This window comes from Pongo pygmaeus, chromosome 19 (assembly GCF_028885625.2).
Source record: "Pongo pygmaeus isolate AG05252 chromosome 19, NHGRI_mPonPyg2-v2.0_pri, whole genome shotgun sequence".
In the NCBI taxonomy this organism is placed as follows: domain Eukaryota; kingdom Metazoa; phylum Chordata; class Mammalia; order Primates; family Hominidae; genus Pongo; species Pongo pygmaeus.
Window position 1 is genome coordinate 69,351,444 of NC_072392.2, and position 21,895 is coordinate 69,373,338.

At 56.8% G+C, this 21,895-nt stretch overlaps 1 protein-coding gene across 2 annotated transcripts; it reads right to left on the reverse strand.

Moving 5' to 3' along the window:
- Nucleotides 1-1,845: 1,845 nt before the first annotated feature.
- NGFR (nerve growth factor receptor) lies at nt 1,846-21,597 on the reverse strand. Of its 2 annotated transcripts, none has more exons than XM_054458311.2 (6): nt 21,398-21,597; nt 14,679-14,820; nt 10,236-10,595; nt 6,219-6,471; nt 4,813-4,973; nt 1,846-4,150 (listed from the first exon to the last, which is right to left on the reverse strand). In XM_054458311.2, exons 1-6 carry the CDS (start codon nt 21,461-21,463, stop codon nt 3,849-3,851), a joined length of 1,284 nt encoding a protein of 427 aa, XP_054314286.1. In that variant the 5' UTR covers nt 21,464-21,597; the 3' UTR covers nt 1,846-3,848. The 2 variants fall into 2 exon arrangements, with proteins under 2 accessions (XP_054314286.1, XP_054314289.1); XM_054458314.2 differs by lacking the exon at nt 21,398-21,597 and adding an exon at nt 20,428-20,619.
- Nucleotides 21,598-21,895: the final 298 nt, after the last annotated feature.

Below are 21,895 nucleotides of genomic sequence, written 5' to 3' on the forward strand. Positions count from 1 at the left end.
TAATCCCAACACTTTGGGAGGCCAATGCAGGAGGATGGCTTGAGCCGAGAAGTTCAAAAGCAGCTGGGGCAACATGGCCAAACCCCGTCTGTACAAAAAATACAAAATAATTAGCCGGGTGTGGTGGCGTGTGCCTGTTGTCCCAGCTACTCTGGAGGCTGAGGTGGGAGCATCACTTGAGCCTGGGAAGTTGAGGCTGCAGTGAGCTGAGATTACACCGCTGCACTCCAGCCTGGGTGACAGAGCCAGAATCTGTCTCAAATTTTAAAAAATAAAAAATAATCAATAATAAAGGAGTACAAGTCTGTCTACAGCACCCCAGTGGCTCCCCAGTGTTCCTAGAATGTAGTCCAGACCCCCTAGTGTGTCTCTTCACAAGCCCTCCCCCATGGGGCCCCACTGATCACCTTCCTACTCACTCTCTGGGCTCCAGGCCCTGGAGCCTCCCCAGGCCCCATGTGCTCTGTGCTGGCGCCCTCCAGGGCCTTTGCTGAGCTGGTTCTTCTGCCAGAAGCACTCTCCTCCTGACCTGTCTAGTTAACTTCACTCATCCTTAAAGACTCAGCTTCCATATCCCTTCTCTGGCAAACCTTCCCTGACCCCTGGTATGGGTGGGTCTTGCTTAGGATCCCCCCACTATTATAGCAGTACACACCATATAGGGCCTGTCTGCTCTAGCTCCCTCAAGAATGTAAGGCTGGTGAAGGCAGGGATTTGAGTTCTCCTTATTTCACAGGACAGCATTTGGTTTTCCCCACCAGACAAGAGACTGGGCAGAGTGGAGAGTCACTCTTAGGTCCAAGAGTATATTTCCCCATCAGCATGGGGACACCCTTAGGATAGGAGGTGTGCCTCCTTCATCAGGTTAGAATATCCTCAATTCTGGGACTGTCTCCTTCATTAGATGGAAGCCTCGCTCAAGACAGAGATTGTCTTTCCCATCACACTGATTTTCCAAGTACCAGGATTATTTCTCTTACCTACTCTGAATCCCTCCCACAACATCTTCCATCTTCCTTATACCCCTCACAGTCTTGGGGCGTAGGAGGGGAATGGAAGACAGAGAACTTCCCTCCACCCTTGTCTGACTCTGGCTGGGCCTGGCTGGCCGTGCTCCCTGGATCTGGAGGTCAGGCAGGCTTGTTTGCTGTTTTTACTGGAAGAGCAAGCCTCCCTTTGTCTTCCTCAGTGACCACAAGCCAGTCTCCCCGGAGGACTTGGCCAAACAACCAGCAGGGGCTGAGGCTGAGCCTCAGAGACAGGCACAGGCCCGGGGCCGGGAGCCCTGCAGCCCTGGGAGCTCCCAGGCCTGGGCCAGGCGGGGCTCGAAGCCAGGCTGTCAGGAGCCTGGGTTAGGACCTGCCCACGAGAGCTACAAGGGAGGGGCCTGCCTGCCTAACTCCAGGCCAGGCCTGCCTAATGCCTCCTGCTAGGCCATCTGGAGCCAGATTCTCTCTCTCTCTCTGTGGTGTGTATGTGTGTGTGTGTCTCCCAGGCCATGTGGGTGGCTGGGAGCTGTGGGGTTGTGACCTGGCCCTCCTGGCAAGCCTCTGACTCGCCTGTGGTCAGTTTCACTTCTGACATCTGGTCAAGTTCACAGCTGGCCAGCTTCCTGCGTGGCCATTTTCACTTTCCCTCTCCAAGATCTGGGAGCAAAGGGCCCCTTCTCCTTCCCCACCCCACCCCATAGTGACACATGGGAACTTACTGGATTTCTGTTAAAACTTCCCCTTTTGGTGTGGGGGAAAAGAGGGCAGGAATTGACCGAATTGGAAATTATACCTGGGTCCCTGCCACACACCCAGTCCCAAACAATTCAAACCATGTGTATTTCCAGAAAATCTCTTTGTACTATTTTTCTTTCTTTGCTATTTAATGTTCATCACTTATGTTTTATGTGTAAGTTTCAGGAGGGCCCAAGAAATGATTACACAGGAGGCAAGGAGGGGAGGTGACAGGAGGGTTGCTGGGGGTCTGGAGCTCATGGCCCCCAGCTGGGGGGCCAAAAGGGTTCCATCTCAGCCCAAGGGGAGTAAAAAGGGGCCCCAGAACCAAACACATGCTAAAACATACTTACAAGCCCCCAAACCCCCTCCCCACCTGCTGGGGAGGAAAATAAATACACTCAGACTCTGTCCTACTCCCCAGATGCCCAGGTGAGGGGCCAGCAGGTGAGTTTCCTCCCCTCATCACAGGTTGAGGTCAAAGAATTGCCATTTACTACAATGCTCCTAGTCCCTTCCACAGGGCTGGCGGAACCCTGGGCTGGGGAGCGGTGGCTGTCAGCGCACAGCCTGCCTGGGGCTTGTCATGCTAAATAGAGGGGAGCCACACTCATTCCAACTTCAGGCAAAACAGAACAGGCCAGGGAGGGGGTGGAAAGTCCACTGAGGCCTCATGGCCCCCTTCTGGCCAAGCTCAGGAAAAAACAGTCCTTTGCAGGGTTGTCTAGAGCTGGGAGAGATCCCCACGGGTCACAGTCGAAGTCAGTTCCTTCTTGCCTCATTCCCACACTGGCCCGCTTTTCTTCATCACAACCTTCTGGGCCCAGCCAACCCCATGCTTGCAGGGAAGGGGAGGATGGGGGAGCATTCCTCCACGTGTAAGCCCTTGAAGACAGACGCCAGCTCCAGCCTCGGCAGTCCTTGGCCCGCCAAACCCGGGGGCGAGTGAAGACGGCAGAGCAGACCTCAATTCCCTCCGATGCTTCTCTGGCAGCTGCCCCGGGCAGGATCCGGTCTCAGCCCAAGAGAAAGAACTCATGGAGAAAAGTGAGATTTCTCTTCCTGTGTGTGTGTGTGCGTGCGTCTGTGTGTTGCAAGGTGAGGGGTCCTTGGTCCCTGACCCCTAGGCTGATTCTAGGGGCCAGTGTTAGCTCCGGGTCCGTGCCGGGATGGAGGGCAGCAGACTGGTGCCATGCCACTGATGTCACACGGGCATGCCTGAGAGGGACAGGCAGAGGGAAGCAGCACCCTTTCCACAAACCCCAAACCTGACTCCATCATGGACCAGGCCCTGGGCAAGCATCCCATCTCCACGGGTGGGCAGGCAGTGGGGAAGGGGTGGGGGTCTGGAGACAGTGTGGAAGGCAAAGCTGACTTGGCTTCAAGCCATTTCCCAGAAGGTCACCTGCCACTCTCCCCTTGCCCTCAGGCAAACCTGAGGCCCCTCATTTAGAGAAGGCGGTGCCAGCCTGCACTTGGCCTCCCCGTTACTGTCTGGCTTTGGGCGAATCACAGCCTCTCTCTGGGCCTCACTGACCTATATGCAAAATGAGGGGGGTGGGCTGAGCTTCGAAACCCCCTCCCAGCTCTGACAGGCCTCTGATCCTCTTCATCTTAGGCTGGGGTGGGGGGCGAGAGGGGCTGAGGGAGGGTTGAGGCCACTGGGATGCTACCCTTGTTCCCCAAGTTCACAGTGTAGAGTCCATGGCTCTGGTTCCTCGATTCCTCCCTCTGAGTCTCTGGGGCCTTGTCACTTCCCGCTAGTACCATCCCTGGTGTCGGCCCCCCAGATATGACACCTGCTGTGGTGGGAGGGGCTGGCCCACCTAGCAGTGTGGGAAAAGGGGGCAGGCGGCCTGAGATGGTGACGGGGCAGGGGCAGGGTTGGGGAGGCAGCAGGGGCACTTCTCTCTCTGGACAGGAAGTGTGGTCAGAAGTGAAGGGGCCACACAGGCTGCACTGACAGGGCTGTGGTTTTGGGGCCTGGACTCTGAGGTCCTGCCCAGAGGAGCTCAGTTCTGCCAGGTGGGACCCCCCCAAAGGGTGGGGGTGCGGGCTCCACAGGGGTTGGCTGGAGCATCGGTTGTTGGAATGTGGGGCGGGGTGGGGGCTCCCCGGATGGGCTCACACCGGGGACGTGGCAGTGGACTCACTGCACAGACTCTCCACAAGGTCGGCTCGCTGGATGCGGCGCAGGGCGGCCAGGAGGGCGTCCAGTGTGGCGCTGTCCTGGGTGGCCCAGCTTGCAAGCAGGGCGCGAACGGGGCAGGCCTCATGGGTAAAGGAGTCTATGTGCTCGGGCTGGTAGCCCAGTTCGCCCGCCAGGTGCCGCCAGGTGTCCCCTGCAGAGCCGTTGAGAAGCTTCTCCACCTCCTCCCGCTTGGCTGGGGGTAGGCTGCTGTAGAGGCCTCCATCACCCTTGAGGGCTGCAGAGAACCCAGAGGAGAGTCAGGTCCTACTCCTGCACTCCTTTCCCCAACAGTGGGCACTGGGTTGAGACCCAAGAAGGGCCGAGGCAGTGCTCCTCCCCATCTGGAGGCCTGGGGCCAAGACAAGGTCCTGGGTGGGGCACCAGGAAGTGAAGGCACCTGGGGGGACTCGTTGTCCCTTCCTCCTGTCACTCCAGCCCAATCCCTACCCCCATCCCTCCTCTCCTCCCCCCCGCCCCCAGCAATTAATCATGGCAGAGGAGGAGACAGGGCTTCTCAGTTCCAGACAACTACAGCAAGTGTCCCGGAGCTGGGCTATGGGCCACTAATTAGGGTACACACTTAACTACTTGTTCCCCAGAAGTCCAGGGCAGGAGGCTAATTGCAGCTACTTTGGGCAGCAATTAGCCCCCAGGGGGGACAATTAGCTTGATGAGTCTGGATGCTCCAACTTGTAAAAGCCTCCATTTCCCAAGTCCTTCCTCTAGAGAGGACCTCTCCCTCCCATTCCCCTCGGCCAGCCTCTCCATCCATCTACAGGGGCACCGCTGAGCCAGCCCTGCCCCCCTCCCCCACAGTCCTTCCTGGAGTCTAATCTTAATCACTTCTGTTTCCTCAGCCTCAGCTCCGCCTCAGCTCCCCAGCGGGCCCCTGCTCACCCTGGCCCGAGGCTGTCTGCGTATGGGGCTGCTGGTCATGCAGGCTCTGGCTGTCCACGGAGATGCCACTGTCGCTGTGGAGTTTTTCTCCCTCTGGTGGGGGCGTCTGGTTCACTGGCCGGCTGTTGGCTCCTTGCTTGTTCTGCTTGCAGCTGTTCCACCTGGAGCCAGAGGACGGGCCAGGTCTCAGGGGGCGAGGTGCCGTAGTGGCTGATGCAGCTGAGGTATCTCTGCTCTGCCGTGCGAGGGCCAGGGGCATGGCGGGTGCCCAACTATAACCGCCACCCCAGCATCTAAGGCTCCTCTTTGCACATCTGCCCCCCACCTACCCTGAAAGCTCCATGAGGGCAGAGGGGCCCTCTGTAAGTGTTCAGTAAATGTTCCTGGAATGAGCAGTGCAGCAAAAGTGACTGCTCAGGAACTCCTCTTCTCCCAATCTACCCTTCTAAAATACTCCCACATGTGGGCAGTGATATATACAAGGATTTCCTCTGCAATTATAAGCAATAACAAAAAACTGGAAAAAAAAACAAATGTCCATCAATAGGGGACTGGCTAAATAAATTACCATCCATCCATACTATTGAATGAGTGGTTACAAATGATCAGCTAATCTACATTCCTGAGGAAAGGTCTCCTGAGGGAGATTGAGTGAAAAAAGTAAACTACAGAATATGTACAATGTGATCACACTGATGCCTAAAAAGCCCTCCATGTTTACATGTAATTATAAAAGGTTTATATACATGTTTATAAAAAAGACACACAGAAAATAGTTGGGAAGGATCCATTTCAAACAGATTCCAATAAGGAGAGGAGTAGGATTTGGGGAGATAAAACGGGGCTTTCACTTTTTGCTTTGAAAGATATTGGTCTTGTTTGCATTTTCCTAAACACGCATGTGTTACTTTGATGATTTTTTTTTTTTTTTTTTTTTTTTTTTTAGAAAGAATGGAAAATGCATTTAAAGCTTTAAAATGCCTTCTGGGAGTTCGTGCACATCCTGGATTCCTGGATGTGGGTGCCACAGCATTCCCAGTGTGACAAGGGAAGGGGAAGAGACATATGCACACGCAGGTGACTGTGGGGTGAAGGAGGTTGGGGGATGCGGACACAAGCAGTTGGGGGTGGGGAGTCAGGGAGTGGTGCGGCACGGGAGTGGGAGGGGCTGGAGCCAGGACAGGGCAGGAGAGGACAGGACAGGACAGGACAGGACAGGTGGATCCTCTTCCCTCACCTTCTGCTGACCTGCTGCACCCTGGAGTGGGGCGGCGGATGATAAATGAGGATGAGCTTGGTTTGGGGTTGGGTTAAAAGGGTGTGTATGTTTTCAGGTCAAGGTCACAACAAAGTCTTCCTTGAGGGCAAACATCTCCCCTCTCTGTCGCCACCATGCCCTCTCTTACCTCTTGAAGGCTATGTAGGCCACAAGGCCCACAACCACAGCAGCCAGGATGGAGCAATAGACAGGGATGAGGTTGTCGGTGGTGCCTCGGGTCACCACAGGCTGGGAGCTGCCCATCACTGTGGTCACCACATCTGCCACCGTGCTGGCTATGAGGTCTTGTTCTGGAGGTGCCTCAGGCTCCTGGGTGCTGGGGGCTGTGCTGTCCGAGCCCTCCGGGGGTGTGGACCGTGTAATCCAACGGCCAGGGATCTCTGGGAGAAAAGGCCACAGGAGTGAGGACCCACTTCCCCCACCCCTCCCTTTTAGCTCTAACCCACTGCAGTGTTCTTCCTGTGTCCCCGCCCTGGCTCCAGGTGCACTTGTGCCCAGCTGTTATGCACAGCGTTGGGGCTGAGATTGCGTGCATGATGTCATGACGCTAAAGAGCAAGGCCTGTGGGCCCACAGAGCTGCATCTCCTTCAGCTTCGCCACTGACTTGCTGGGTGACTCTGGCCCAGCCCCCTTTTCTCTCAGAACCTCGATTTCCTTATCTATCTAATGGGGTTATTAAGAGAGACAGTCTCTAAGCTCCCTTCCATCTGAGGCTATGGTCCTGGAATTCTATTCCACCTCCCTGAGTACTTAGAGAGGCCTATCTGGGAGCAAACACACAAAGAAGCCTGACCACAGGGAGGCCTTGAGCTGGATTCACTCCGGGAAATGTCTCTCTGGCCCCAGCTTGTCCTAGATGACCCCAGTCACCCCTGTCCTAAGGAAAGAAGACTGTACACAGGTCTGGTCAGAGAGATGCTTCCCCCACACCACCTCCTTGAGAGCACTCCCCGACTTTTTGACCTCATGTCTTAGGCTCTAGGCTTGGGTGGAGAGGAGGGGTGCGGGGGCAGCTGGATTGCCTCCCTCCAGTCAGCCCTTGGACAGTGGCCAGCCTCTGTTTCCTGTCTTGCCTGGCTCCCACCTAGCCTGATCCTGCCACCCAGACACGACAGCATCAGGTAGCCCCCACCCTCCTTGGTCAGGAAGCAGAGAGCCAGTGGAGAGGGGGCCCATGAGGCAGGTCCAGCTCAATGCCTCAGCTGGTGGGGGGAGACTGTGACTTGCCACCCACCTAGACCCTCTCATGCTAGCTGGGCATTGCCAGCCTCCCTGGCAGGGGACCCAGCCCTTCCTGGCACCAGTGGGTGAGATTTTCCATTCTGCCACACAGCCAGGGGCAGTGCTAGGAGTTGTGGGCTCTGGACGGCCTGGGGATACTTGTCTGGGCGAAGTTGCCTACCCCGTCCCTCCTCACTTCCCACGCCTGGGGCAGGGAGGGAAAGCAGGCAGGACATGCCAATGGGGTGAAAGGGAGGGTACCTTGCTCCCAGCTCTGCCCACCCAGCCCCCACTTTGCCCACCCAAGCAGGAGTGGAAGCTGCCACCCGTCTTCTGGCCTCTTCCACTCAAGATGAAAATGCTTCAAAGGCCCGTTTTCAGCACCTTCTGAGGGGCAAAGCCCCCAGATGTGAATCTAGAATCCATCTGGCTGCCAGCAGTGAGGGGCTGCCATCTGTCACCCATCCCACCCTTCCCCGTCTCAGTCCTGGGAGGGGCCAGAGGGAGTGAAGGAGAGAGAGCCCTGTCTTCTCGCAGCCCCAGGTGGGGCGTTGGACTGGAGAGGGTCTTCTCTTGCTCTGTCAGGGGACTGGGCAAGCTGGGGGGCAGCCCAAGTCCAGAGGCTGGAGACACAGCTCAGCTCAGACTGACCCCAAGCCAGAGGGTGAAGGAGTGTACATGTCCGGGTGCCCGTGAAGGAGACCATCACCGAGATCAGAGCACGGTAGGGGAGGGCTGGGAGGGTAGCAAGGCGTGGCCAGACCAGAGGCGGCACTGACTCTCAGGGAGCTGCCCTCATCTCTCCAACCCCCTCTGACAGGGGCGGGGGGATGAGATCCAGATGTGGCCATGTCCACTAGCATTCCAACCTACTAAGCTCTTGGCAGGTCCTGACAGCCATTTCCGGGCTAGATGGAGGGACCAGGTTACCCCTATTCAAACCGAATTTCACTGGGGCAGCGGGGAGCCTTTCTGCCCTGAGGGTGGGTGAGTCACCATGTTGACACCTGAAACATAAGTAAATGCGGGGAAAGTATGGTACGCTGGAGGGGAGGGGGCAACCAAACCAAGAATCAAATTCCATTTCCTGAAATGGTCTCTTGTCCCAGAGCTGACATTTAACGCTTCAGAGCCTGAAGCTGAAAGGGGAACAGGGTCCGGGATGAACACTCCCTCAGGAGCACCCGCCTCCTTCGGGGTGGCTGGGAAAGTGGGCTGGTATCTGAGAGGAATCTGTGAATGCCCCAAAAGACAAAGCCTAGTCTTCCTGCAGCCATCACCTTTCTTTGCTCTAGCAGCTCCCCTAAGTCCCCCCGCCCCGCCCCCAGCTGGCTGGTCTGGACTTGCCTACAGAAATGAACTGCCTGCTTGCCTGATGCCTGGCTGCTGAAACCCTCCCTGCACTCTGCCTGGCACCTGATGCCACTTGCCTGTCTCCTGGCCCAGAGCAATTGCCACCAGAACCACCACATCCTACTCCTCATTCCTTCTCCAAGGCAGGAAGCTTTGAGCTCAACCCAGCCTTAGCCCAGCGTAACAGCCCTTCCCATCCTGAGCTCCTAAAGCCAGAGATGGCAGGACTTGGAAGGCAGGTGTGGGTTGTTGGAGCCCCTATCAGACTGGAGGGTCACCAGGGGCAGGAGATCTGGGTGCTGACTGAGGCAGAAGCTCTGCTGCCTCCATCAGAATGGGGGATCTCTAAAGTGAGGGCTGTCTCTCCTTCAGCTGGGGACTAAGTGCTGGGACCGTGTCTCTCTCATTAGACTGGGCGAAGGCTATCTCTCTCATCAAACTGGGGGCTCACTGAAGGAGATGCTGTATTGCCTGCTCGGGGTAAAGTCAACCTGAGGATGCAGGTTAGGTCTCAAAGGGAAATAGCTCAATGTGTGCATGGCCACAGGATGACGGGCAGGATGTAAAGGCACTGCCAGCCTCTCCCCGAAGTGGAAAAGCCCACCCGTCTCCCCTGAGACGGACGTCACCAACCAGAGACCAAAACAGCTCTGCCCTGGCTCCCATGCGGCTTCCTTCTCCCATCCCAAGAACCACCCCATCTCCTTGGTGCCTGTGCCTGGCTAAGGTGGGCACGCCCAGCTCCCATCCATCCCTGGAGCTGCGAGCCACGAGCATGCACTGCCTTGTCCCCGGGCTTTTGAGCCCCAGGTCTGCCCCTCCCCTCCTTCTTCTTCCACAGAGCCCCTCCTTAGTGTTCCCTGCATGCCCCTCATCCTTCACTAAACTGCAGAACATGGTTGACCCCTCCCCTAGACAGGGCAAGCTGAAGTGGGCCAGCCCCACTGTGTTCCCTAACCCACAACAACTCTGGCAACCATATGACCAGTGAGGAAACTGAGGCCCAGAGACAGGAGTGGACTCCCTAACGTCAGATAAGGACAGGGTGGGTTCCATCTCAGGTCCCAGAGCCAAAACCCACCATGGACCTAGACCAGGGCTCAGAGTCAAAGGGTCCCAGCTCCTGAGGGTCCTCAAGCTGCTCTTTCAGTTCAGAAAGCCTGCCTCATGGATCAGACCCCTCCTGTTCTGTGCCCTGGGGGTGGTGGCCACCTTCCAGCTGCTTACTGTTCATCTAATCGCTAGCGGAAGGCCACAGAGAAATGAGTCCCGAGGATGAGTTACAATGTAGTACCCGCGGCCTGGGTCGCTGAGAACGCCCACTTTCCAAACAGCCCAAAGAAGGAAACAGAGAGAGGGGTTCTTTGGTGAGCCAGGATCGGGAACGACCTCCTCCCTTAGGTTACCAGGAAAGGACTGAAGCTCAGGGAAGGTGCACGCTGCCTCAAGGTCACAAAGCTGCCCCAGCAGGCCAGGCAGGGTCCTTGTCGACCTGAGAGGGCGCCCTTCCTTATGCCCCCAGCCCACCCCGGCACCCCCTACTCCCCCCGCCCCCCGAACCGCGCTCACCCTCGCACTCGGCGTCGGCCCAGCGTGTGCACTCGCGGAGCTGGCGCTCGGTGTCCTCGCACACGGTGCAGGGCAGGCACGGGTCCACGTGGTTGGCCTCGTCGGAATACGTGCCGTCGGGGCACTCCTCGCACACGGTGTTCTGCTTGTCTTGGCACGAGAACACGAGGCCCGAGCCCGCCTCGCACACGCGGCACGCCTCGCAGCGCCCAGTCGTCTCATCCTGGTAGTAGCCGTAGGCGCAGCGGCACACGGCGTCGTCGGCCTCCACGCACGGCGCCGACATGCTCTGAAGCCCCACGCACTCGGTGCACGGCTTGCACGGCTCGGTCGCGCTCACCACGTCGGAGAACGTCACGCCTGAGCGCAGCGGACACCAGATTTAGTCGTCTGCTCTTTGGGCACCCGGGACGCAGGAGCTGGAGTCTCTCCCTCCCCCATCGCCTGCCAGGACGCTGACTTCCTCCTTCAGCCTTCTCATCGGCTCCCACCCTCTTCCAAGGGACCCTGACCCCTAGCCTGTGAAAGTTGGTGGCAGCCAACTGGGAAAGGGGGAGGAGGCCCGGAGCAGCATCCTCCAGGCTCCAGAAGCACTGGCCGGCCGGGAGGCTTTCCGGCATAACCCAGCTGGTGCCGGTAAGTTTCTTGGCAAATTCTCTTTGAGAGTTCCCAGGCCTGTACTATGTTCCCAGCATGATTAAGGAATAATCTGAAAGTGGTTCCCACCCAGCCCTCCTCGCGAGCCAGAGCTGGGGTGCTAACCCAGTCCAGGCAAGGTAGGCCTTCCCCTAGGGAGCCTCCTGCCTCATCTGCCTTCAGTTCCTCTCCACACAGGTGTGGGCTCAGTTGCAGCCTGAATGGGAGTGACCGGGGTTAGACAGCAGAATTTCCCACCCATGGCACTACCCCCACGCTGCTGAAGGGCTTGGATCCTGAGGGTGGGGACGGACCTGCAGGCAAGAGGGCTCAGGTAAGGCAGGAGCCACTGAAGCTAGAGAGCTGGCTCTTAGCCCACACTCATTCTCTCAGATGGATATTGTTGAGCAGTACACAAGCTGCACAACTGTATATGATCACCCTTTTGAGATCTGCACATATGTCCTCTGCCCTTTCAGCAAGGATGCAAGGGAGATGTCCAAGCTCATTCTTCACTCATGTTTTCTTAGTTAGTGGATGTGCACTCCAGAATAAGGAGAAGGAGGCCAGGCATGCCAGGGTCCTTGCCTCCTTGTACAGGGAGGGGAAGGAGCAGGGCCAGATCTTCTTCACCCCTTCCAGCCTTGGGTGGAGAACTCTGTGCCACCCTGGATCTGGCAGGACCTATCCTTGCTCCAAGGACAGGAAGAGCATAGATTTAGGAACCTGAGAACCAGGGAAGGACAGATTGTTCAGAATGTGGAAGCAGAAGCAGAAAGGCTAAAGCGCCATTGGGGGGAAACTGAGGCCTGTTGGGGGGTCTCAACATTATTCAAAGGCATCAGAGACAAGATGGAGCAAGGGATCACTGGCTTGGGGGGTGGTGGGGGGATGAGGAGGCAAAGAAGGAAAAGCCAGAGAGAAGTGAAAGGGCAGAATTGGGGACAAAGGCTGGGCGTGGTGGCTCACGCCTGTAATCCCAGCACTTTGGGAGGCCAAGGCGAGCAGATCACTTGAGGCCAGGAGTTCAAGACCAGCCTGGCCAACATGGCAAAACCCCATCTCTACAAAAAATACAAAAATTAGCTGGGTGTAGTGTTGCACGACTGTAATCCCAGCTACTCGGGAAGCTGAGGTGGGAGGATTGCTTGAGCATGGGAGGCAGAGGTTATAGTGAGCCAAGATTGTACCAGTGTACTCCAGGCTGGGTGACAGAGTGAGACGCTGTCAAAAAAAAAGAAGAAAAAGAAAAGAAAAAGGGTAGAGGAGAGAAGAAAAGACCCAGGAAGAAGGGCCTGGAGGGAGACTTCAGTTTCAAGTCAATTCTGACAGAGGAACCCTGTGTCCCTTTTCCTAGGAGCAGGCAGATCTGGATTCAAAATCCACTTCCATCGCTTATTAGCTGTGTGACTTTGGGTGTTTTACTTAACCTCTCTGAGCTTTTTCTTTCTCTGTAAAAATAAGGAGCAATATCTGCGGTCACAGGGTTGTAGTGAGGAATAAATGAAATTCAGCCATAAAGCCTTGGCACGTAGTTGGGATCCTATAAAGATTGGGCCCTGTGGGGGTGGAGAGCGATGAGGACAGTGAACTTTGGTGGTAGGAATATGGTCAGACAGCAGAAAGAACGTCCAAACACAAACAGCCAAGGCAGGATGTCTGAGCTATACAAACAAGAGGGTCCTGGCTGGCTGGCATGTGACAGAGGGTAAGTCTAGTCACACAGGAGGGGAAGAGGAGAAGCCTGCTCATGGCAAAACACAGAAAATTAGCAGAAAACTCCTGGGAGAGGGTTTTAGGTGGTGTGAAAAATGTGGTCTTTTTTGGCAGAGAATGAAGGCAGGGGCTTAATAGGTTTCCTTGTGGAAACGTTTTAAGGATAGAGGGAAAGTCCGCTGGGGTCTCCATCCCATAAAGTGGGCTTGTAAAGGCAGCCTGTTAACGCAGCTGGAGGTGGAGGAGGGGGAGACAGGGAAGGAGGGGGAAATGGAGGGGAGGGAGGAAGTGGAAGGGAGGATTCTCAAAGCCACCTCTCTGCCTGCCTCCCTTCCCTTCCAGAGATTCTGGAACTTCCCTCTCCTGGTATCCTCCACCCCACCTCCTGCTGAAGGTCCTTTGACTGAAGGGAAAGGGTTCCCATCATTTACGTCCCGGGAGGAGAGCCCTGGGCTGGAGTCTAGGAAGCGACAGAGGCAGATTTGGAGGTTCTGGGATAGCTGATGGTTGGCCACCCCCGCCCTGAAATGGAAACCCTGTTAGGCCAGGGCCAGAGCAGGTGGCCAGGCAGCAAGATGGCAAAGGCATTGGAGGATGTCCCACCCCCACACGTATGCCCAGGCATCTCTTGGCTGGGGAATGGGGTTACAGGATCCACAAGCACAGAGATGGGAAAACAGTGTGTCTGGGGAACACCAAGAGTTGGGGTTGCCTGAAGGACAGATAGACTCGGGGGGACATCCAGAGGTAACACTAGGTCTGCAGGTGGGTTCAGAAGCCCCAGCTCTATCCCCTTATTCCCAGCCGGATTAAAGAATAATCTGAATGTGGTTCCCTCGAGCCCTCCAGGTGGGTATCGAGTGCCAGGTAGAGCAGGGAGTCAGGAAAAGGGCAGGGAGCCCATGGCCCAAAGGCAGCAACTGAGCACTGGGGGCACCTATCAGGGACCGAGACTCCGACTCAAAATCATGAGGGAATTCAGACCCTGGACAAGACTGGGGCCAAGGGGCCCAGACCCACCAGCCCAGGAAGATGAGATTCTCTTCCCTTCTGAAAGAAATCTCGGGCAGGGTCGAGCACGGTGGCTCACGCCTCTAATCCCAACACTTTGGGAGGCTAAGGCAGGTGGATCACTTGAGGCCAGAAGTTTGAGACCAGCCTGGTCCACATGGTAAAACCCCATCTCTACTAAAAATACAAGAATTAGCCAGGCATGGTGGCATGCGCCTGTAGTCCCAGCTACTCAGGAGTCTGAGGCATGAGAATCACTTGAACCAGGAGGTGGAGGTTACAGTGAGTTGAGATCATGCCATTGCACTCCCAACCTGGGCAACAGAGCAAAACTCTGTCAAAGGAAGGAAGGAAGGAAGGGAGGGAGGGAGGGAGGGAGGGAGGGAAGGGAAGGAAGGAAAGGAAAGAAAGGAAAAGAAAGAGAGAGAGAGAGAAAGGAAGGAAGGAAGGAAGGAAGGAAGGAATGAATGAATCCCAGGCAGGAATGGGCACAGCTCCCTGTCTCCCCTCCCCTCTGTCACCTCACAGTGAGCACGTCTTCATGGTGCTCTGACCCCCATCCCTGCTGCCTCGGGAAAACTCTGCTTCCTGGTCAAAGCTGGAGAAGAGTTGGCTTGTAGGGAGGAGCAGCCACACCCCCAGGATCCCCCAAGGTCAGCCTTCAGGGCAGCCAGGATTTGATCCTCCTCTCCCTTCCCCCAAACACACCGGGGATAAGTGGCAGCCATTGATTTTGCAGTGCAGATGGTATTTTTAGCTGGTCTTAGCATCAGCTACTCCTCCCTGCCCAGCCACACTCTTCTACCAGGCCTCTGCCTTCTCTAGAACTGGGAATGGGCACCCCTTGGAGATCCCCCATGGGGTTCCCCTCCTCCCTCTGAACACTTCCCTTCTCCATTCTCAGCTTCTCCCATCTGGGAGAAGCACCTCCTACACTGGGTCAGACCCACTTCTGATGACCTTACAGTGGTGGTCTTATAAGGCCTCTACTGGGCATGCTTCTCCCCAGCACCCCTCCCTTTCACCCCTCTCCTCCCTCTCATTCTTCTCCCCTCCTCCTGCCCGCCACCGTCTACTCACTGTCCAGGCAGGGCTCACACACGGTCTGGTTGGCTCCACAAGGCTGGGCCACACCCTCGCCCAGGTTGCAGGCTTTGCAGCACTCGCCGCTGTGTGTGTACAGGCTTGTGGGGCATGCCTCCTTGGCACCTCCAAGGGACACCTGGATGGAGGGAGATCGGAGGGTCAGACTGGCAAGAGAAAGCCGGGGTAAGGGGGGATTCTTCCGGGGAATCAAATACCCTCCTCCCACTGCCTTCTATTAGAACCACCTGGGCTGGGATGAGCTCACCAGGGAGGCATTAGGCACATCAAAGGTGACAGGGGAAAGGCAAGTGAGGGACAGTGTGCCTGTGCAGGCTGCTGGGGGTGTGAGGTCAGAGCTTCAGCTGCTGACCTTCTGCAAAGTTCATCCTGGGGTTACAGCAACTCCTGGAATCCCAAGGATACACCACATGGGGAAAGTGGCCTGAGGCCCAGAGGAGGGCCTACCAACAGGGATGTCATGAATGGTTGGACAGGTTGTAGCTTGCGCAGGGCTCCCAGCCAACGGGGCAAGTAGAGCTGAAACCTAGCCCAAACTCCATTCGCTAAGCTTTGCACCTGCAGGGCTGCATCTACCCAGAGGAGGGCCTTTTTCTAACAAAGGCCAGCAGGGCCCTACTGCAGGTCCTTAATTCCACATGTAAATAATAAATGGAAGACATCCATGCCCAAGAGCAGAAAGGAGAGGGCCAGGGTCTTGGGTTTGAATCCTGACTCTGCACTGGGGATGTTGCCTGCCCATCTTCCCTCTGAGTCTTCATTTCTCTACAGAGATGGCACAACAGCCTGGTGCCAGGGCAAAAGACCAGCCATTTGGCAAAAGCCTGGCACCAAGATGGAGAGAAAGGGAGAACTGTTATCAATGATGGGACAGTGGCTGCTCTCACCACCCAGCAGCCCTGCCCTGCCACGGTTTGATTTCCAGCCACCAGTCCTCCTCCTCCCCACCATGTGGCCACTGGGAACAGCGCTGGAACCAAGGGAAAGGGGAGTCAGGTTCCTGCCACTGAAGCATCTTTGCTCATGGATGGAACAATTTAACACCAGATTCCCCAGGGGGAGGGGCTGGTGGAGGCTTGCTTTATATTTCTGTTCCTTTAAAAAAAAACTTAATGTCTAATAAAACTCCAAAGCCTGCTTTGCTGGCTCCAGACCATGCAGCCTTCATTTGATGCTGAGAAGTATGGGCTCTGGGGTCGTGGGACCAGAGGGAAGCTTTACAAGCTTGTTTTGGGCATTCCGCTTTTTCCACATTGGCCAGATCATGGCCAAGACACTCCTTTCCCTCCAGCCCTTTAAAATATCCTGCGGTCTCATCAGGGTTTGGTGGAGAGGGAAACAGAGGAGTCAGGAGGATAGACAGGTTGGATCAACCCAGGAGGGAGCCTGTGGTCCCCATGAGACCAGCAGGACAGGCACAGGCAGCAGAGGAGGGGGAACCTTGGTGTTGCCGCACCTCCTCCTGGGCAGCAATGCACTCAGTGCTGGGAACATCTGCAGACCAGGAGCCTCAGGGTCCCAGATGCAGGCTTTCCCTCAAGAGGCAAGATTCCAGAAGGGCCTGTTCTGATTTCTTTTCATCCTTTAGGGCTCTGCTTAAATGTCACTTCCTCGAGGAAGTGATCCTGTTGCACCCACCTCTCGCAGATTAGGTGGGGCTGCCATGTTACACATCCAGCCTGTTCTCCGGTTCTCTCTGCTTTTGTCTGGCCTGAACTTTATAGACTCCTTCACTGGACTGTCAGCTCCCTGAGGGAGCCGGATTGCCCCAGGGCCTGATGTGGTATCTGGCATGCAGTAGGGACGCAATGCATACACGTGTGGAGTTGAAATACATGAAAATACTGTATGACCTCAATTAACCAGAACTCTGGGAAAGCGACTGTTGGTTAGCCGAGATTCCCGACTGCCAGGCTTTGCTGCTCTCATCGTTTTTCCTTTTCACCATGGTGGCTGCACCCTTCCCTGTCTCTGCAGCAAACCTTCATGGCTTCCCATGACTCAGGGACTCTGTATTTACACCAGCGATTACTCTGGGCTGCAATGCAGGGAAACTCTTGTGTTCTTTTCCCAAATTACCACACTTTTGTCTTTTTGAGTTCTCCTGTCAGCCTTTTTTTTTTTTTTTTTTTTAAATATAGCTTTTCTGTTTCCTCCCTTCCTGTCAAGATATCAGTTGTCACTTCTTGCTGCTACCAGAGTGTGACCTGAAGCAGCCCTTCCCCCACCACGCTAATCTATTTAAGGTCTAATTGAATCTTCAGAAACTGGAACTTGCCTAGGTAGAAAGGCATGTGCCGGCTGGGCGTGGTGGCTTACGCCTGTAATCCCAGCACTTTGGGAGGCCGAGGCGGGCGGATCACGAGGTCAGGAGATGGAGACCATCCTACCTAACATGGTGAAACCCTGTCTCTACTAAAAATACAAAAAATTAGCCAGGCGTGGTGGTGGGCGCCTGTAGTCTCAGCTACTCAGGAGGCTGAGGCAGGAGAATCGCTTGAACCCAGGAGGCAGAGGTTGCAATGAGTTGAGATCGTGCCACTGCACTCCAGCCTGGGTGGCAGAGCAACAGTCTGTCTCAAAAAATAAAAAAAATAAAAAATAAAAATAATAAAAAATATAAAGGTATGTAAATAGGATCTGAACCAGGAGGAGGCAAGCCTCTGAGTACAAGATGTGAACTCTCGCGCCACTCTGAATCCTGGCTCCACACTTGACCCGGGTCATAATTAGGTAATGATGACACTACCTGCATCACAGGGTTGCTGTAAGTATTACACAAGTAAGTAAGGTATTTATGTACTTTGGGACCCCTCTTTTCTGTCCTCCAGGGTCTACTTTGTGGCCATTGGCTGTGTTCCAGTTAGTTGGGCTCTGGACGGCTGAGGAGATCTGTCTACAGTGGTCTTGGGTGGTGTGGGGGCTTTGTGCAAATGCCCCTGCCAAGAAGACTGTTCTCTCTGCTGCAGCCTGAGGTCCTCTCTTCTCTTAAAACTTGCATTTGGAGTAGGGGACAGATAATTAGTAACCATGCGTTTCCTGTCCTTGTTTTATGTTCCCTATGTTGTAAAATCCTAGATCTGCTTCTTAATAGTATGTTGCTTTGGGTAAATTACTTAATCTCCCTAAACCTCAGTTTTTCTCACCTAAAGCATTGGGTTGATCATGTCTATTGCCCAGGATTGCTGGGAGAATTAAGTGAAATAATTTATGCAAATATGTCTGGTCTACAGTAGGAATTTAATAAATGTTAGTTATCAAAGAAGCATCTCGTCTTAAGGAGACCCCAGGCAGGAGGGGAGAGTTTAGCCAAGTAGGGATGGGTGACTGACATTCAGGCTAATTGCTCCAAAATCAGATCCAAAAGGATTAATTTATAGGAATGACAGATAAATTTCCCTGAAATTTGTATGTGTTACACTTAGTCATTTCACATTTGACAGAATGATTTCATCTCATTTTTAAGAACGTGTGTAATCTTTTTGTTTTGGCCATTTCAAGGCTTACAAGGAACTAAGGTGGAAGGATCCTTAGATGAATTGACTTTTAAGAATTTTCAGTTTTTTTTAATTAGAGAAAAGAGAGAAACAGCAAAATAGTTGAAAGTATTTGAAACCATACGAATGTTTCAGTATAATCAGCCCAGGCCATTCCAACAGCTTCAGCAAAGGGCTCTTAAGTGAATGGGGCCGTGGTCAGCGCCATGGGATGGGAGAGGTTTTCAAACACCTGGAGGGCCTTTTGAGGTCGATGCAAACCCAGGTGAGGCACTGGCACATACCCCTCACTCCCTTTGGATAGGGGAGGAGTTGGGAGGAAAGGAGCTAATTACCCAAGATGATGTAGCATAGAGGCTTGAGAGGGGCAGGGGCTCTGCGTGTGGAGAACGGGCTCAGATCTAAATATGTGGGGCCAAAGGCATAGGGCACGATTTAATCTCTCAGAGCCACGACTCCTTCCATGATTTGGAAGGTAGGGGGCGGGAGGGAGGCTGGCATATGTAGGAAAGAGAACATCCCAGGCCAAGCATCCTGGGTTCCAACAAAGACGCCACCACTGACTCACTGGGGGAGGCTGGTCTCGGGCCTGAAAGTCTGGAAGGTTCTGTTTCCTCAACTGCGAAGTGGGAATAACTAAATTCACCTTGCTAGGACCTTATAAGGATTAAATAATTCAAGAGAAACTACCAGAGAAGTGCAAGGCACGTAGTAGGAACTCAGCACATTCGATTATTCCCGCCTCCCCACGCGGTCCCCCAGGGAAGAAGCGAGGCGCTTGAGCCAGACTGGGCTGGAACAGTGGGGTGGGGGCCCGTCCCCCCTGGAGCTGCCTCCCCATCCACCATCCACCCCAGCCCAGCCCGGCCGCTCACGCACGCCCATTTGCTGCCCTCGCTCCATCCCTATTAGGCGCATTAGCCAGCCCGGCGGCTCTGGTTACAGACGTCTGAATGACAAAGTGCCTCCATTACCGGCGCGGCCCGCCAGCCGACCCGCCGGGACGCGCTCTGGTTTCAGCCCTCTCTCTCTCATCGCGGCCCAGGAAGAAACTCGGACCGCGCACAGCCATCCCAGATGGAGCAGCCGCGCGCCGAGGCGGAGGCGGGAGCCGCAGGGGCTGCAGACGGCAGGTTCCTGTCGGGGTACACCTTCCCAAGCGCCCAGGTCCTCCACGCCCAGCTCCCCTCCTTCCTTGGGTCTTCGCGCGGGGACCCTCGCTCCTGCCCAGACCCGGAGCCCAAGTCGTCGCCCCTCTGGGATCCGGTCCCTCCTCCCCGCTCTCCTGGTCCACGCTCGCCCACCCGCGTCTGAGCAGCGTCTCTAACCAGCGGCGTTAGTCAGCAGACGTGCCCGCGGTCGCTCCCAAATCCCCGGACGCAGCCACAGGTCCTGACAGCTCCAGGGAACTGGGGCTGAGCTTTCGGGCTGGGGCCCGCACCCGGACAGGATCTCTGCCCTCCTCACCCGCAGGCTCTACCGCCGACGGACTCTGGGGACAGTGTCAACCCCGCCCCTGCTGGGAAACGCAGCCGTGAGCCCGAGCTGGGACAGCGGCTGCCCCCTGAAAAGGTGAGGGAGCACCGAGCTGGGATTCAGGTCGGGGGAGTCTAGCCACGACTCTGGCCCAACTTGCTGTGAGATCTTGGCCAAGTCGTTTAAACTTTCAGAGCCTCAGTCTCCGTATCTGTAAGGCCGGAATTTGGGGCGCAGTGCTCTGATGAAAGGTGCTGGCAGGGAGAGTGAAGACGCCTCCTCCGTTGCCAGACCTTCCAGGGCATTCGGTTCATGGCCATACAGCAGGCCACATCTGACAATCTCGTCGGACCACCCGGAGGACCCGCCGACCTTTGCCGAGTCGGTGGCTCGGGACACCGCGCTACAGAATCCGAGGCGTCCGGGCGCCCCCGTCTCGTTAGGTGCCCAGCGACTTGCACCAAGAGCCAGGAGAGGCTCAGACCGGATCCCGACCCTTCGAGGCGCGAGAGCCCACGGAGCGCGGTGGGCGCGGCGCTCGGGTCGCGCAGCTAGGTGGGGAGCGGGGCGCAGCCCCGGACTCTCAGGCGGGCATCCGCGGACCGCACTTGCCTCGCCCCGCAGCGCCCCCTGCCTGCCGCCTCCCGCCTGCGCAGCCAGAGCTGCGCGCGGCCAGGAAGGGTCCCCGCCTAGTGCGCCCGGGCGCTCTGCACCCCGAGACGTAGCCACCGCCAGCCCGGGTAGGGGCACACCTGCTCCGTCCCTCGCGATCCGCCGTGCTGCTTCAAGCCGTGAGAACACGCGCGTCGGAGGAGCCCGCCGGCCGTGGGGGAACCCCGGGAGCAGGTTCGCCCCGGCGAAGTGGTCACTCCCCTCCCAGCCTTAGATCCGCAGCCCCAATTCCGGGACTGGGAGAGGCCGCGAGCAGGAGCGCGGGGACAGGCGCTGGAAATGTCCAAGACTCTGCTCTCTCTTCTCGTCTCACTGTCCCTCAGCGGGCAGGCGGGACCCCGACCACTTCAGGGTCCGCGCCCCGCTCTGTCTGCTTTCCTTTTGCTTCCATCTCTCTGCCGCCCTCGCCGTCGCCCCTCTTCTGCCCTCCCTAACCCACTTCTCAACCTCTCTCCCGCTCCCCAACCTCTCCCTCCGACGCCCCTCCCCCCCATTGTCTGGCCGGTCCCCATTGTCCTTGCCGGGTCCCCTCTGCCTCCAGTCCCTCCGACCTCCTCCATTGTTCCATCCCGTCGTCCCGGGCTCCTCGCCCCAGCCCAGCTCGCCCCTCTCATCTCTAGTCCCCGTCCAGTTCCCCCTCCTTCTCTCGCCTTGGTTCTGTCCCACGACTCTCCAGAGACCGAGATGCTGAGGGGAAAGTCTCTTCGGGATCCCGGCATTCGAGTGTCCTCTTCCGAAGAACCTGGGCATCCGAGAGCCCCATGCCCCCTCCTGAAAGACCCCTCCCAGCTCCCCACCGCCCCCTGCGGTACCCGAGGACCGGCATCCGTACTCCGGTCTTGCCCGCATCTCCACCCTGGAGAGTCGCCTCTGCGCTCCGGGAACCCTAGACCCTCCTTCGTGGTCCCGGCATCAGAGCTCCTTTCCCACCACCCACCCTCAGCATCTGGGACCCCAATGCTCTGTTCTGTTTCCTTGGTGGCGGCGCCCGGCTCTTCTCGGGGTTCTGATCCCGGGAAAGGGAGCGGGCCCCCTCCTGCTAACACTCACCCCCAGAAGCAGCAACAGCAGCAGGCGCGGCCCGTCCATGGCGAGGCCGGTGGCACCTGCCTCCATCGCCCGCCTCCCGCGGCAGCGCTAGGCTTCCAGCTCGGTCCGCTCTGCAGACTGATGGGGCTGAGCTGCGCTGCGCTCCAGCGCCCCCCCCGCCCGCCCGCCGGAGCTGGCCTGGCCGCGGCTCGGCTCGCTCTGGCTGCGGGCGGGAGAGGCTGGGTGAAGCCAGTGCTGCGGCCCCGCCTCCGCCCCGCCCAGCCCGCCCACCCCCGGAACCGCGCCCGCCCGCCCCGCCGCCTCGGGGTAGGGAGCAGAGGCAAAGGGAGGGCGTGCGGTTCCCCGCACCCCGCTGCGCTTCTCCCTGCCTTGTCCCTTAGAGCCTCTCACCCATCCCGCCCTGGTACCCAGTTCCCGGCCCGCGCTACTGCGCGTCCGTCCCGGATGCTGTGGGCCCAGGGACCAGGGCGTCCTCCCTGCGGTTCCTGTTCCTCTCCG

Coding starts and splice junctions, on each gene's coding strand:
- NGFR (XM_054458311.2), bottom strand. CDS start 21,463: ATGGAGGCAGGTGCCACCGGCCTCGCCATGGACGGGCCGCGCCTGCTG. Junction 4,974..6,218: donor GCCTACATAGCCTTCAAGAG/GTAAGAGAGGGC, acceptor CTCTGGCTCCAG/GTGGAACAGCTGCAAGCAGA. Junction 4,151..4,812: donor GCAGACAGCCTCGGGCCAGG/GTGAGCAGGGGC, acceptor GGTTCTCTGCAG/CCCTCAAGGGTGATGGAGGC.